The sequence below is a fragment of the Asparagus officinalis genome, chromosome 4 (genome assembly GCF_001876935.1).
Source record: "Asparagus officinalis chromosome 4, Aspof.V1, whole genome shotgun sequence".
Classification (NCBI taxonomy): Eukaryota; Viridiplantae; Streptophyta; class Magnoliopsida; order Asparagales; family Asparagaceae; genus Asparagus; species Asparagus officinalis.
In genome coordinates, this window is record NC_033797.1 from 40,394,156 (window position 1) to 40,411,354 (window position 17,199).

Consider the following 17,199-nt stretch of genomic DNA (forward strand, 5'->3'; position numbering starts at 1 on the left):
GACGTCGCCGCCGGTTCCGGCGCGGGCGGCGTCCTTGCGGCAATGCTCTTCACGAGAGGCCCCGACGGCAGGCCCCTCTTCTCCGCCGAGGAGGCACTCCGCTTCCTCGCCGAGAATCGCCGGGGAATTTCAGCTCCGAGCGAAAAAGGAATCTTTAGAGGAGTATTCCGTCATAAATCGGACGGAATATTCCGTCGTCTGTTTAAAGACTCGACGCTGAGAGATACATTGAAGCCTGTGTTAGTACCGTGCTACGATCTGAAGACGGGAGCGCCGTTCGTTTTCTCGAGAGCCGACGCGGTGGAGGCGTCGGGCGGTGGGGATGAGATCGGTCGACGGAAAGACGTCGATCGTGGCCGTCGGCGGAGGAGTGGCGATGGCGAACCCGACCTCGGCGGCGATCACGCACGTGCTCAATAACAAGCAGGAGTTTCCGTTTGCTAACGGAGTTGAGGATATTTTGGTGGTCTCGTTGGGCAACGGAGATTTCGACACCGTCAGATGCCGTAACGGATCGTCAACGCCGTCAAGGGCGGAGCTGGTGAAGATCGCGGGGAGCGCATCCGCTGATTTGGTACGGACGCTATTAACGCTTTGTCTCCCGCTCTTAGCCGCAGTAATTTACCGAAACGCCCCTGGATCTTGAGCCCCAGTGGTATTTTCGTAATTAACTTATAGTTTCTCACTGCTGAATGGATAAAATCTCAGGTGGATCAAGCGGTCGCGATGGCATTTGGTGCCCACAGGACGAGCAATTACGTTCGCATCCAGGTATATTACCTACGCGTAATTTTATTTTAGTCCCTTGCGTTTATTATTGTGAGGCTGGTACCCGCCAAATCATTAAAATTGATATCGCGTTACAGTTTTTTCCCGAAATTGTTTCAAGTTAATCACTCCAATCGGGAGTATAAATGCAATATATATCAGCATTTTCAAGGATGTAGGAGCTAGTTTTAAAATGTTAATAAAGCCCTTTATTTTTTAGACAAAGTTATAAAATTACATAAAACAACCTCTAAACGTGAATCCTTAATTTTCAGGCCAACGCAGAGGACATGCTCTCTCATCGCAACATCGAATCGGTACTATTTCGAGGAAAGAAAATCTCAGAACAAAGCGATGCCGATAAGCTCGAAACGTTTGCTGAGCAACTAATAAAAGAGCAGCAGCGAAGGAAATCGAGCTCGATTCCTACGGTCTTCATCAAGCAAGCTGCAATGACACCGAGATCGTCTTCAGCTACGATCTCTACTGTGACCACGGCCATTACCTCATCGTCGGTAGACAGTGACTGAAAATGCTAAGGGTGGTGTTGATTTGTAAATAGTGAAAACGGGTAGGATTTGAAAGAGCTACTGATTAATTATTATGTGGCACTTTGGGGATGGAGCAATTTGCATCGATCAATTGCGATGGGCATTTAAATTTAATTAGGACGGGGAGTGGCTACTGACCAATCGAGTTGTTGTTGGTTTTAAAATGATGAGAGTTTATGTTTATTATTTTAGATATATATGACTGTAACTTTTTTTTTTTGGGGAATCTCTTTTTTATTGCTTCAATTTAAGGAACTTTGCATTTCCCATGGATAGTAACTTTCAGTCCAACTTAAATCTAGCTGAAATCCTAGTTCCAGCTTAAATCTAGCTGGCTCGTCCATATTCAGTTGGGCTATGGACATTGGACTCTCCAAATCCACGATAAAGATGTGCCCCCCAGCTACTCGTTATTGATTCTATTAGTTTCGTAGTTATTCAATTCCAGAAAATCTTTTGAATCGTGCTGCTCGTTGTCTAGCTGAACAAGCGTTATTAATTTATTTAGAACGTTAGTGTTTGGTTAGAGGTCTCTCCGTTTTCTTGTTTCTATTGATTCAATAATATCTTCACAGGTGGTCAGGTGGTGTACTCTTTTTTTCCGCTGCGTTTTTAACGAGGCAACACCTCTCCCTTAAAAAAAAAAAATAATAAAAAAAGGGAAAGAACTTAAATCAAAACCTTTTTCCTTAATTTCACAAACTCTCCTAAACCAATCTTTAGTTTTTTTTAATGGGTGAAATTAAACCAATCTTTAGTTACATACTTAAGCAAAAATATACATTTGTAGGAAAACTTTAAGTCACTTTTGTCCAACCAAGTACGAATTGAGACTAGTACTAAGTAAGGCATATGGATTGCAATTGAGCGGAACATTCCCCTTCTTGTCACGATTAGAATAAAAATTGAGAGTGATTGCTTCTTGAGTTACCCACGCCTTTGCTTCATTCTTGCTAATTGACCTATTTAGTTTGCCTTTCAAATTAATCATGAAGGAGAGCTTGGTTGAGAAGAGAAGGGGATCGATGTGACTTTGCCAAGAAAAATTGGCAAGCTTGTGAAACAATAGATAAAGTGCAGTGATACCACAAACATATGATGATAATGAAGAAAATGCCCAAATAAATCTCTACTTTCGTTTTTATTAACACGTTTACACTTATGTAGAACGTTCGTGTATTCATTTTTTTCCTTAACATTTAGGCCCACATATATCTCTAACAATATTCTGTAGGGTCACGACCATAAATCTAGAGATATTATTGTTAGCACGATACAAGATTGATCACATCATATATCTTTCCCAAGAGATTTGCTCCCTGAAGTATTCACATTATTTTGTCATTTTCACGAAGAACGCAACACTCTCGCTCAACTTATAACTCATCATATAAATTTTCTCCAGCATAAATTAATTTCATCCGGGCTCCTTCGCAACACGTACTCTGGCTCAGTTAACTGGAGCTCATAATAAAATTCCTCCAAGGCCAATTAGATCGAGCATGTTTGGATCGGATTGAAGGGGAATGAGGAGGGAAAACTGCTAAAAAGCTGACAAACTGACAGCTTTCCCATTCAAAATACCCGATCCAAACAACCCCTTAATTTCATCTGGGCTCTTTTTCAGGCCTTTTGTCAGGTAAGATACGAGTACTGACCGTATATTGGCCGTATTTGCGTTGTCCTTTATGAGCAAAGTGTCGGTGGGTCTCCATGTTGAGAGAGAGAGAGAGAGAGAGATTTGTTACAGTTATATATACTACACTGAAGTAACTATTACTTTGGTGATATATAAATTATTTTGTTACAGTACTGGGTACAGTGTGAATCTCAATCATATTCATACCTACCACTTGATGTAAGTTGTGCTTTGTTCTGTCGGGAACTTTTACTGTAATTAGTTCATTAAAAAGAGAAATTTGTTGTTAATTACTTGGAATCCAATGAAAAGCTACGAGTTAGGATTAAAGAGCCTAAACAATGCGGGCACGACTACGGTCCGATGCAACGTGGGCACGAACAAGTCGCATATGAGTTTTTGCCCCTCAATGAACAATACTTGAGTTAACTCGACTTGCTTTCCTTATAAGAAATTGGAAGTAAAACAAATGGTAAATTACACCAAACCCCGGAGCTCTCCCTTCACCGTTTTGTAGTAAACCCTCAGTAACTTTCAAAATCACAAGAAACAACTCTAAGAACTTTGAAAAATCAGACAAACCCCCAATAACTTTCAAAATCACACTAAACCACCAAAAACATTTACAATTATAGGAAATCACCAAATTTTTTTTCCACATTTTGCGAATAAGCCCTATAAATTAAAACAAAGAAACAACATAAAAATGCATTTTGAAGGATAATTTTAGAAATGAAAAAAAAAACAATTAGAGGTTGGGACCCTAATCTGATCATGAGCAAGCGGAAGATGAATGACAAAAAAAAAAACAGATTTCTATTTTTAGGATTAAAAAATATAAAAAGGTTATAAAATGTATTTTAATAATTTAAGTAATATTTTGGTCTTTTTAAGTCACATGGGTTGCAACTCACTGCGGGTGCCGAACAGTTGGAAGATTCCAATATGACTTCCACAGTCTTGGGTTCGATTCTAGACTAGATTATCAAAAAAAAAAAGGGAAAAATCTCTTCTAACCCAAAGTTTTACCCCCAATTATTTAAAAACCCACTCACTTTTACTCCGTAGCCGAGAAAATATCTGTAACCGTACCGTTAGGATACGAATATGGTTACTCAAATGGATAACCGATAGGATATGGTTACGGATATGGTTTTGTAGTGAAATATATGTATCCGTATCCGTATCTGAAATATCTGAATACATATTAGTCATACTCTAATGATAGTTTCGATTCTTAGATTATGGATTTGTGGTTAATTTTGATGATCAAGATGTCTAATCTTAACTTTTTAGTTATAATGGACATATTAACGAACTCTTTTGTATCATATGAACTATGTTTTTCTCAATACTATCTAGTTTTGTCATATCTGTTTTGTATCTGCATGCATATCCGCTTATATATCCGCATGTATATCCTTAACCGTATACGATTTTAACGGATATGGTTATAAAATTTTCTTACCAAGGTATATCTGTATCCGTATCCGAGATGGATAAGCGGATATGGATATGGTAAGCATCATATCCGAGCCGTATCCGGACCGAATGCACCTCTACCGCAAACGGATCGAATTCGGCTGTGTCAGTTGCTAATACTCGACGAGGCCGGTGTGTATGTTTTCCTATTTTAGACAATAAACCAAATAATTGAAATTATGATTTTGTAGAAATCGAGGTGGTTTTTGCCCCCAGTCAAATAATAAAAATTCATTTTAATTGAAATTATGATTTTGTAGAAATCGAGGTGGTTTTTGCCCCCAGTCAAATAATAAAAATTCATTTATAGGAAGTGGATGGAAAACACAAGAAGTGGTTTTTTCCTCAAATTTGGGTTTTCTCATAATTGGGGTTTTGAACCAAACAACCCCGTAAAAGAAAAAATTAAATAGCACTTTAATACCATGTAGTTACCTGTAAATATTGGCACTAGTGCTCAGGAAGGAAAAGCAGCAAATCCTTTTGATTCACCAAATCAGGAAGATATGTTAACTGAAAAACGTGCACAAAAACATGCACAGACAGTTATTGCTGTTCAGGTGAATGAATCTGGGACTGGAAAAGTAGCAGAATATGGGATAAATGCAATAAATGATTTACAAATCCATCAAGCTACACCAAGTGTTAATGCAACTGGTTTTTCCAGTATAAGCAGAGCAAAAATTGCAAGAAGAGCTTCTATAATCAAACCTCCTAACCCAGGTATTCAGTTATCTCTTTTCTCTTCATTGGATAATCCCTCATGTGTTGACAGGGGTGGGAGTTCTTTTTAAATGCACATTGCTATTTGGAACATAAGAGGATTTAATAAATCCTCTAAACACAAGATAGTGAGACAGTTTATTCAAGAATACAATCTCTCATTGTTGGGTCTTCTGGAAACTAAAATTCCTGGTAATAAGCTTCAAAGTTTGGCTATGAAAATAACAAAAGACTGGAAGTGGATTTCTAATGTTCATGAAGCTGGTAATGGAAGGATTTGGTTACTGTGGGATAGTGACATTCTTACAGTGCAAGAAATAATCTTAACAGACCAATACATTACCTGTCGGATAGAATCCAGAGATGGTAAATTCTCCAGCTTATGCACTATTGTCTATGCCCACAATCAAATGACAAGCAGGAGAATTCTTTGGAGTGATCTTTTAACTTTTAAAAGTAATGTTACTGGTCCCTGGGTTATTGGAGGGGATTTCAATGCAATCACTGGTTATGATGAGAAGATAGGGGGTGTATCTGTGTCAGAATCTGATATTGAGGATTTTCAGAACTTTATCATTTCCAGTCACCTTCTTCATCTGAAATCAACTGGATGCTACTTCACTTGGAACAATAAGCAAAATGCAAATACAAGAATTTGGTCTAGGTTAGACAGATGCTTAGTAAATGAAGACTGGATTCATCTATATACAACAAGCCAAGTTGAATATCTGCTACCTAGCTGTTCGGATCACTCTCCTGCTCTTCTAACCATTGAAGATGATATTATAACTGGTAAGAGGCCATTCAAATTCTTCAACATGTGGGTAAAGCATCCAGACTTCTTGCCTACAGTCAGAGCTATTTGGGAACAAAACATAGATGGTTACAAAATGTACAGTCTCCACTCCAAGCTCAAAATGCTTAAGACTGCTCTTAAAGATCTAAATAAGAAACACTATATGAATATCAGTGAGCAAGTTCTTAGAGCAAAAGATAGCTTAACTGAAATTCAAGGGCAACTGTCTGAGGATCTCTTCAATACTGATCTGATTAAAAGAGAAAAAGATTGTATCAAAAAATATGAAAGGCTTCTGGACTGTGAGTCATCTTTTTACAAGCAGAAAGCAAACATTAATTGGTGTCTAGATGGGGATAAAGGTACTAAATTCTTCCATTCCATCATGAAAAAGAAAAGGCATCAAAACAGAATTATATCTCTTTATACAGAGAATGGGACTAGGATCACTGACAGTGCTGATATTGTTACTGAAATTGTGGATTATTACAAAAAATTATTGGGGACTTCAATTCAAACAGTTCATCCTGATCCAATGGTTATTGCAAATGGCCCTCTTCTATCTTCTGATCAAAGTCATGAGCTGAGCTCTCCAGTTACAAGGGATGAGATTAAACAAGCTGTCTTTTCTATGGCAAATGATAAAAGTCCAGGCCCAGATGGTTTCAGTGCCCTCTTCTTCAAAGCATCTTGGAGTATTATCAGTGAAGAACTTTTCTCTGCAGTGGAGGAATTTTTCAAATCAGGAAAACTGCTCGGTACCTTCAACTCTACTTCTATTACTTTGATACCTAAGATTCATAATCCTCAATATGCTGCTGATTTTAGACCTATATCTTGCTGCAATTGTGTGTATAAAATCATAACCAAAATCATTGCATCCAGAATTCAAAAGGTAGTGGGATATCTGATAAGTGATGCTCAGAGTGCTTTTGTGAAGGGTAGGCTTATATCTAGCAATATCCTTTTAGCACATGAGATTGTTAAGCACTATGGTAGGAAAAACAATTCCCCTAGAGCCATATTAAATATTGATTTGAGGAAGGCTTTTGATACAATTAGTTGGGTGTTCATCAATGACATGCTGAAAGGTTTAAGATTCCCAGACAACATGATTTCCTGGATTATGGAGTGCATCTCTACCCCAAGATTTTCCATATCTATAAATGGTACTCCTCATGGGTATTTTCAAGGTGCTAGGGGTTTGAGGCAGGGAGATCCCTTATCGCCTTATTTGTTTGTTATTGGAATGGAATATCTGTCTAGGAAGTTAAATACTCTCAAGGGGGACAGGCTCTACAGGTTTCATCCTAAGTGTTCAAGACTGAAAATAACTCATCTAGCTTTTGCGGATGATCTTCTTCTTTTTGGCAGAGCTGATATGTATACAATATCAAGGCTAAGGGATTGTCTAGCTGAATTCAGTAAAACATCTGGGCTTGAAGCTAACCCATCCAAATGTTCCATATTCATGAGTGGAGTAGATGATAATCTGAAGAACCAAATCTGCAATCTCCTCAACTTCACTGAGGGTACTCTGCCTTTGAGATATCTGGGGCTACCTCTGATAGCTAAAAGACTCTCTTGGATGGATTGCTCTCCCCTTATTAATAAAATTTCAGACCAATTTAATACTTGGCTCAAGAGAAAATCCCTCTCGTATGCTGGCAGGTTACAACTGATTAAAACAGTGATTATGGGAATACAAAACTACTGGACCAGCAATTACATTCTCCCTATCAAAGTTCTTCAAAAAATAGATAAAATGTGCTCAGATTTCTTATGGGGGCATAAAATTCATCTGGTGAGCTGGGGTTCTATATGTCAGGAAACTGAACATGGGGGGCTTGGAATCTACTCTGCTGTGCATTGGAACTATACTATGGCGGCCAAACTTCTTTGGATGATTCATCTCAAGAAGGATATTCTTTGGATAAAGTGGATTCATGGTCACTATCTAAGACAGCATTCTATCTGGCAAGTCCAACCAAGGAAAAATGATTCATGGCAGTGGAAGCAGCTTTTAAGAGTGAGGAATTTGCTGATTGATAAACTTGGTAATGTGAATAGTCTCCAGAATGTCATCAGGGATAGCTGTGCTAAAGATAAAATCAAAGTCTCAGTGTTGTGCAGGAGAATTTTTCAGTACTCAAATCTGTCTACATGGTCAAGAACTGTTTGGGGAGGATGGAATCTACCTAAACACTCATTTATTCTTTGGTTGGCATTCTTATCAAGGCTGCTAACACAAGAAAGGCTTTACAAAATGAGAATTCTGAGCTCAAATCAGTGCATCTTATGTACAAGAGAAGGACAGATTGAAACCTGTCAGCATCTTTTTTTCGAATGCCAATATTCAGCTAATGTTTGGAATCAAGTTATGGATTGGCTATGCTTCAAAAGGAAATCATGCAGGTGGGATCATATCACCAGCTGGTTTGGGAACAATTTGAGAGGAAAAAGTTTCAAAATAAAGCTTAAAAGGATGGCATTATCTACTGCAGTCTACATGATTTGGCAAGAGAGAAATTTGCGTATATTTCAGCAGCAGATAAGAGGCCCTGATCATCTCTTTAGATTGATAAAGATACATGTATATACAAGGATCTTAAATGATAATATACCTCAGCACATAAAGAACTATGTAGAGAATTTTTAGTTTTTGAAGACTGTTTCTGTAACCAGTCTTGAGATAGACATTGATGTATTATAACTTTCATATATTGGTAATGAATAAAATTTTTCATTGACCAAAAATAGTTACCTGTAAACCCTCAATTATTTTCCGTGGCATTTATATACTCTATGTTGTGGTGTTCCCATTTACCCAAGTGCAACTCAGTGCCAAGTAACGAACAATTGTATTTCTGCATGCTATGCCCAAATCAACTTGGCGTCTAGAGACTAGTAGGGGCGACAACTCAGCCGACTTGCCGAGTCGACACCCCCTCATGTCGACTAGAAAGACGGTACTTGTTGCCCCATTTATCGAAGACGACTCACCACGAGTCCACTCGATCATTTACCAGACGCCTTGCGAAGTCGACTCGAAAGGCGTTACTTCTCGACGAAGCTAAATGACTATTTTCGCCTCGAGCTTATCCTCACTAGCAACGTGTCAACATCGTATTTAATGCTTGTCAGGCGCATTATGCCTCTAGCCCCGATAACCTTCATGACTCATCGGGCCATGTAAGCACTGCCATGCCGCCCATCACTTCTCGTTTAATGCCGAAGTGATTTATCCCCCACTGGCCAGCCGACACCTGTAAAGCATGTGCTGACGCAGCTTCCAGCCCACACTTCACCATCGCCTCTCAGTACTCAGCTGAAGTGACTGATCTTTCTTATACCCTAGGTATAAATACATGTACTACTCTCCATTGACGGGGGGACTTCTTCTTCTGATTTTTTCACAAATCTGATCCCTAAGCAGACATACTACACACACAAGAATGCACACAGTTTTTTTGGGATTGTGTTTTTGATTATTTGTATAACTTCATGAGAATTAGATAGGGTTAGAGATCAATCATGATTAGGAGATTGGGTCTCATTATGATTAGAAGTTTGAATCTCATTCTAATAAGGAAGTTAGGCTAGAGATAGAGTTTTGGTTTCCTTATACATTCTTCTATTGTTGGAGGAAAAACCAAGTAGAAGAGAGAGAGAGAGAGAGAGAGAGAGAGAGAGAGAGAGAGAGAGAGAGAGAGAGAGAGAGAGAGAGAGAGAGAGAGAGAGAGAGAGAGAGAGAGCCAATATTCTTGTAATCTAGGGTTAGCAAAGGGCGTAAGCCTGATTCAAGAATATTGTACAAGAGGTGAAGGTTTCATGGTCTTTGTCCATGCAAAAGATTACATAATTAGGAGAGGGTTTCGCAGTCTTTGTCCGTTCAAAAGATTATAAGGAGAGAGCTTTGGAGATAATATGAGAGTTGATTATGTATATGAGGTTGAGAAATTGAGAGACGAGAGTTGAGTGATTTCTCTTGTAGTTCTCCCTGATACATAGTGGATTTCTTATATTGTTGCCCCGTGGACGTAGGTCGAAGTTGGTCGACCGAACCACGTAAATCTTGGTGTTATTTCTTCTTGATTGTTGTTATTTTTTATCTTGTTGATTATGCGTTGGCTTTCGAGTTGCGCATATTGTAGTAGGTGAGGAGAGTAAAATTCCTTAACAAGTGGTATCAGAGCACTCCAGAACCTAGGAATCACTCCTGGATCGTCGAAATCTGCCTCCAAACCCTTGATCAGAAGACAAATTATTTTTTTTATTTTTCTTCATCTTAATTCTTATAACGCCACTAATCTTTACTTTTGTACGACGTCTATCTTACGAACTCGCTTCTGGATCCATCATCATGGCTTTGATACCACTTGTTAGGGAATTTTACTCTCCCCGCCTACTACAACATGCGCAACTCAGAAGCCAACCCACAATCAACAAGATAGAAAATAACTATAATCAAGAAGAAATAACACCAAGATTTTCGTGGTTCGGTCGATTAATTTCGACCTACGTCCACGGGGCAACAATACGAGAAATCCACTATGTATCAAGGAGAACCAAAAGAGGAACCACTCAACTCTCATCTCTTAATCTCTCAACCTCACATACATAATCAACTCTCATATTATCTCCAAAGCCCTCTTCTTACAATCTTTTGAACAGACAAAGACTGCGAAACCCTCTCCTAATGATGTAATCTTTTGCACGGACAAAGACTACGAAACCCTCGCCTCTCGCACAATATTCGACGGTGAAGTCTGCAGGCGACTGCAACAATGAATCACGGTGTCAAGGAGGTGCACCAATATGATTCAAGACGAGCAATGTAGGTGGAGTAAGAGGATAGCAAATAGGGGAAGGTTACCGTCAAGTTCATTTTGGGAGGAGAAGCATGGTTGATTTGCTTCTAATGTTAGAGGTGGCGAAGATGGTGCGCACATGAGAGGTGGAAGCGCCATAGCGAGACAGATGAAAGTGAGGGTCATAGGGACATCCTAGTTAGAGTGCACGTGTTTCGATTTGAAGTGCAAAAGAATAGAAGATGCTATCAGGAGAGGCAAAGTTTCAAGACGGCGATGATATCTCTTCAAGGGAGTTTGGGAATCAAATCCAAGATGGAGATTATTAGGATTGTGTCTTTGATCCTTTGTATAACTTTATAAGAATTAGATAGAGTTAGAAATCTATCATGATTAAGAGACTGTGTCTCATCATGATTAGAAGTTTGAATCCTATTCTAATTAGGAAGTTAGGCTTGAGATGGAGTTTTGGTTTTCCTATACATTCTTTTATTATTGGAGGAAAAACTAAGTAGAAGAGAGAGAGCCGATATTCTTGTAATCTAGGGTTAGTAGAGGGCGTAGCCTGATTCAAATATTGTGCGAGAGGTGAGAGTTTCATAGTCTTTGTTCGTGGAAAAGATTACATCATTAGGAGAGGGTTTCGCAGTCTTTGTCCGTTCAAAAGATTATAAGGAGAGAGCTTTAGAGATAATATGAGAGTTGATTATGTATGTGAGGTTGAGAGATTGAGAGATGAAATTTGAGTGGTTTCTCTTGTAGTTCTCCCTGATACATAGTGAATTTCTTGTATTGTTGCCCCGTGGACGTAGGTCGAAGTTGGTCGACCGAACCACGTAAATCTTGGTGTTATTTCTTTTTGATTGTGATTATTTTCTATCTTATTGATTGTGGGTTGGCTTCCGAGTTGCGCATGTTGTAGTAGGCTGTAGGTGTCTAAATATGCCTATAGGTATCCGAATATAGCTCGAGACAAAGAGAATACGATGAATGTCATTATCTAAGTCAGAGAGGATTATCCGAGCCAAACGGGATCATCCAAAACTGTAAAGAAGCTAACGAGCACATGAAGCAAGTCAGAGAAGCGTACAAGTCAACCAAACGACAAGATATGCAAAACGGTAAAAAATAAAAGTCCGGAAGGCCAAAAAATGGCTAAATCCCGAAGTGACCTGCGACCGCACGGGACACCAACTCGTGTCCAGTGCCCGCGCGGGACACCAGGACTTGCCACGCACCTGACTTCCCAAAATGCATTTTCGGGTGATTCTTTCGGGATTTCTTCATTCCAATAGTTCCCAACTAACTTGATATCACCCATATACATGGTTAGGCCGTTGTCAACTGAAGATATGACCAAATCATTCATTCTTATCCAAATATCCTGCATCTGAGGCCCTATAAATATGAGCCTAGGGCTTTTTTCACATGGGGCGAATTTTATCAAAGAGGGCGAGGTGCTGTTGGTTTTGTGAGTGTATTCTACGAAATTTCAGAGAGGGCTAACAGATCTTGGTGAATCTCGGCATAAAGAATGAACAATTCGAAGGATCTGAAGCCTCGTCCACCCTTTCCTTAAGATCAGGCTTGGACTTGATCTCGAGAAGAGTCGTAATCTCGCTTGGTCGAGATTATCACTTATGTTCTTGTTTCCTTTGTGAAACAATGAACTTCTAGCCTTCCGATCAATCAGATATAATCCGTAGGCGGTCCACAGATAAACCCTAGCACATGCAAAGATCTCACGCAAACAGAGGCTAATAAATAGTTTTTGTATGTTGTTTGAAGGAGATTGTAATTTTTATTTTTATTGTGTAAAGGTCTTATAAAAAGACCAATCTTTTTTGAACTTGTTGTAACGATCAAAGTTATAATGAGTTATGTAATGAAGAAAATAATTTTTGACCCAAACACATTGGCGACCACAGTAGGAGCCAACAGCTTCTCTGCTGAAGCTGTCATGCTGCAACCACGGATCCGGATCCCGGTTGATGAAGAGGTCGAGTACGAGTTTGACCAATAGAAATTCGAGGAGTATTTGTCGTCCTCCTCCTCCTCTAGATCGTCCTCCCCTCGGAAGCGCAGGAAGATCATCGCCTCCATTGCTGCTGCAACCGCATCTCGTAATACCCCTCTGACCTCCAATGAAGTCGGAGTTGCAGATATGAACTCCTCATCAATCAAGGAGTTGAGTAATGAAGACGCTCCAGCCCTATTAAAGAGAGCATGCTAAAGACAACGCTAACACATCGCGCGCCAGCATGACAAGACTTTGGAGCTGATAGATGGGATTCACTATGAGTCAGATCTAAAATTCAGGAACTGCCAACTGCCTCAACAGTGGGTAAATAGCCCCTCCTCCAAACTAGCAACGAATGAATAGATCCAAGTCCAAAGGACCCATTCAACCCTTGAGGAGCACATCCAAAAGCACCACACACTCATTGTGCATGCGTAGATTCTTGTGCAGAAGGCCAGAGAGTTGCAGAAGAAAGAAGTCACCAAGGAACCATCAAAACCCTACAAAATTTGGATTCTAAACTTTGAAACTGTGCGAAAATTAAGTCGGGAGACAACAAGGAATTCCTATAGCCGAGACAACCTGAGCTGTCTCGCACCTGGCCGAGACAGCCTGAGCTATCTCGCACCTGGCCGAGACAGCTTGAGCTGTCTTGCACCTGGCCGAGATAGCCAAAGTTGTCTCACACCTGGCCGAGACACCAATGGCTGTCTCACCCAAAGAGCCAGCTCCGCGACTTCTTCCGCATCTCCGACAGCCCATGTTCTTCTTCCGATTGATCATGTACCTTTGGTGAAGCCTCATGACAGTGTGGATCCCTACCGATCCAAAATAATAATGGCAAATCATCTTAGCCCTTTACACGAGGATTGAGACAAAGTTGAGGTTAAACAACGCTTGGTTCCGGTGAATGAACCCCGAGCAACTCGTCAAGCTAGGGGTCACACACGCCCTCGCAACAAGTCAGAGCATTCTCATAATGGGAAAACTCTTGTAACCGACCACCTTGGATTGCGAGTCATTGTCCAAGAGCATGTTGAGGCCCCACGGTCATGAAGGCGTGGCTTTAAACATCAGACTCTTGAGAATGCCAACAATCCATTAAAACCTCAGAAGGAAACGTGTTCGTCTGACGATGACAATATTATACCTGGGAAGTTATGCCAACACATGATAGGTTGCTCCGGTAATTATGCCGATGAGTTGTACTATCGGGTTGGGGGTACGAACAGATCTTGAAAGAGAGATATCCAGGAGATGGACTTTCATTGTTCATGTGCCAAAGTTATCAGAGCAGTATTATCAGCGTGTAGCTGTCCTAATACCGCTTCATAGAGGGTCTCAGTATATCAAAGGCTTTCCTCTAAAGTGTCGAAAACCAAGCCAAGGCATTTTCGTAAGAAACAATCAGCCGTTCAAGATGACAAACTTACAGAATTCATAATTAACATGGCTGATAAGGGAAAGTCGACTCGACTTTCTAGTTCTGACCCCCTCGTATCATATCGTCTAACTCAGCTACACACAGAGACTACTAGACATAGGGACTATTAGAGGATAAATAGAGGATTATCCTCGGATGATGAAGCATCAGATACCAACTCTGCAATCGCTTCTGACAACACAGTATCCATCCCAGGACAATTCCGCGAGGCTTTTATGATCAACACTGAGCAAATGGCCAAAATTCTCGAGGATGTTGTAGCCAAACAGAAAAAAGTATTCAAAATTAAAATAGAAACGGCTATGCAGCAGATAAGGGAAATGTATGACCAATAGATTTGGGCTTTATCTAATCAGATTGGCGAATCTAGTCGTCATAACAATACCTACCAGGCAGGTGATGATGCGGACATGGACAAACACCTTGATGCAGATAACCCTCATGTTGACCAAAACGCTAGGGGTGGTCCCACTAAAGATAATGACACTAGGGGTGGTCCTACCGATGATGACAATGCCGGGGGTGGCCGCGATGTTCCTCCTCGAAATCGACCAAGGAAGGATACGAGCGAGGATGAGAAGATGAAGGACCTCTAGGGAAAAATCAATGCCTTGATGTCCATTCAGAAGGTGAAAAAGATCGGCATCCGACAGAGTTCAACCTGATCAACTTCACACCGTACAATGGGAAGGATTCCCCCACTCAACACTTAATTTATTTCAAATCCCACTTGGGAGTGATATCTGGAAACGAGCCTTTAATGGCCCGGTCATTCGATGGCACCCTTCACGGGCCTACCTTCAAATTGTACCGTCGTCTCAAGCCTGGAAGCATCAACAGCTGGAACGATATGTAAAGCTTATTCCTTAGTAATTTTTTTGATGATGACACCAAAGTATCAATCAGGACGCTCTTTGAGGAGAAACAGGAAGACGAAGAGATAGTCGACGATTTCGTCAAGCATTTTCGAAATAAGGTAACGAATTGCTAAGATTTGATCATAGAGGACTTCATCCTCTAAACCTGTCATAACAACTTGTCCATTGATATCTTGAAAGTTATGTGAGTAGTACCGTCCAAGACTTGGAAAGAGTTGAAGGTGGACAGAGAGCAGGCCGAACGCTTCCTCAGAAGGAAGAAAGCCAAGAGAAGCCAACCGACGGCTAACTCTCTGAACTCAAACTTCACCTCCCGTGGTAAGGGGAAGTCACCTGCGGCAACTGTTGATGTTAATCAGACATCACAGCAGCAACCTCGGAGACATCGAAGGACTCCGGATCTGAGACTCCAAAAAGAGTACTCCTTCAAGGATGAAGAGGTTCCATCTATCTTCAAATACCTCCTTGAAAATGAAAAAAATCAAGCTGTCACCTATTACGAATCAGGAGGAAGCTGATAATACTTCGGATCCAAAATATTGTGCGTACCACAGGAGGATCCTTCATCCCACTAATGCTTGCTTTACTCTCAAGAACAACATTCAAGCCTGGTTGATGCCGGCATCATAACGCCGAAATAAGCTGAATGAGAACCCAATCCTTCGATGAGTATAAGAGGTTAAGTTGCTTCTCCCATACCTCTAACTAGTATATGAAGCTAAACTATTCCCTACCTTTGATGGAAAGTTCCTGGAGAATATTACTCTTAATATTCTTAAGGATAACCCTACAGTATGGCCGAATATAATTGGATTCAGGTTCGCCAAAGAGCTGGGGTGGGATACCTCAATGCATTCCCATGGAAAGTTCTTGGAGAATGCTATACATGATATTCTTAAGGATAACCCAAAACTAATAAATTCTTAATTATGATAAAGAATGATTAAGAACCTCCCACTCTGGCTATTTAATCATTTACAAGATGATTAAAACCCTCCCACTGTGACTTCTCAAGCACTCTTTCGTCGAGATGAGATTCAATGACTTCATCCAGTCAATCTTCCCTCACGAAATCATTTTAAATTTGCACGTTAGTATTTTATTTTGCAAACATAAAAATTTCACTGAATATTCATTTATGACATTCATATGCTAATTGTTGGAATTTGTTTAGAAAATAAAAGCCTCACAATTTAAAAAGAACTCATTTTTGAAGAGACTCTCCTTTTCATTATTGTGTTTGTTAGGAGAACTCTTTCATGCTTTTGTCCATTTGGATTTTAAAAGGTTTGGCCGTTGAAAGTTGACCAGTGTGATTTCCAAAGGCTTGACCATTAGAATTTCAAAAGATTTAACCACTGAAAGCACATTCAATCTTGTGAAATAGGACACATCTTCAAACTTTAAAGTGCAATTATTTTTCCTCTTAAAGCTTTCTCCTTCTAAATTCTAAAACTCATTAAAAATTTTATTCACGAATAATTCCTAAAAAATTCTAGGTTTGCTTTCTAGAAATTTTAATTTATACTGTATCTCAGGAAGATAATTTACTTTAATCTGAAGCAAACTTATATCGTCAAGTGGGATAAATATTTCTTTAGGGGGTGTTAGTCAATTAGGATATTTTCATGTGAAGTGGGATATTTTAGCCTGATAAATATGAACAATTTTGTGAAATGAGATATTTTGATAAAATAACATGGAATAAATTTTTACAATCATGAAGTATATATTTACACATTTTGATGATTTAAATACTATTTATGTATTTTAAAATTACCATTATTGATTAATAATTATGTATGAGAATGTTATTTACAATTAATTAAATTTTAGTTAGACTATAAAATATTAACAATTATTATTGTAGTATATGTTGTAGCTTTTTTTTAATATTATTACAGTACAAGTCTAAATTTTTTCGCATTTTCCTTCCTTTTTTGCTCCACAAAATTTCTTTACCTCATCTCTCAATTTTATTGTTTAACAAATTATGGATTGATACAATCTTTACTTTTAAATTAATTATATAATTATAATATTCGGTAAAAAAGAAAATATTATAAGAGACTGGAACTCTCATTTTT

At 39.4% G+C, this 17,199-nt stretch overlaps 1 protein-coding gene across 1 annotated transcript; it reads left to right on the forward strand.

The window, feature by feature from the left end:
* LOC109838554 (patatin-like protein 3) lies at positions 1–1,539 on the forward strand (the record flags this gene model as incomplete). The annotated part of the gene is given in 4 exon segments (XM_020406993.1): positions 1–311; positions 313–574; positions 709–771; positions 1,044–1,539. Coding segments are annotated over 4 exon segments (891 nt in total), but the record flags the coding sequence as incomplete, so codon positions are not given.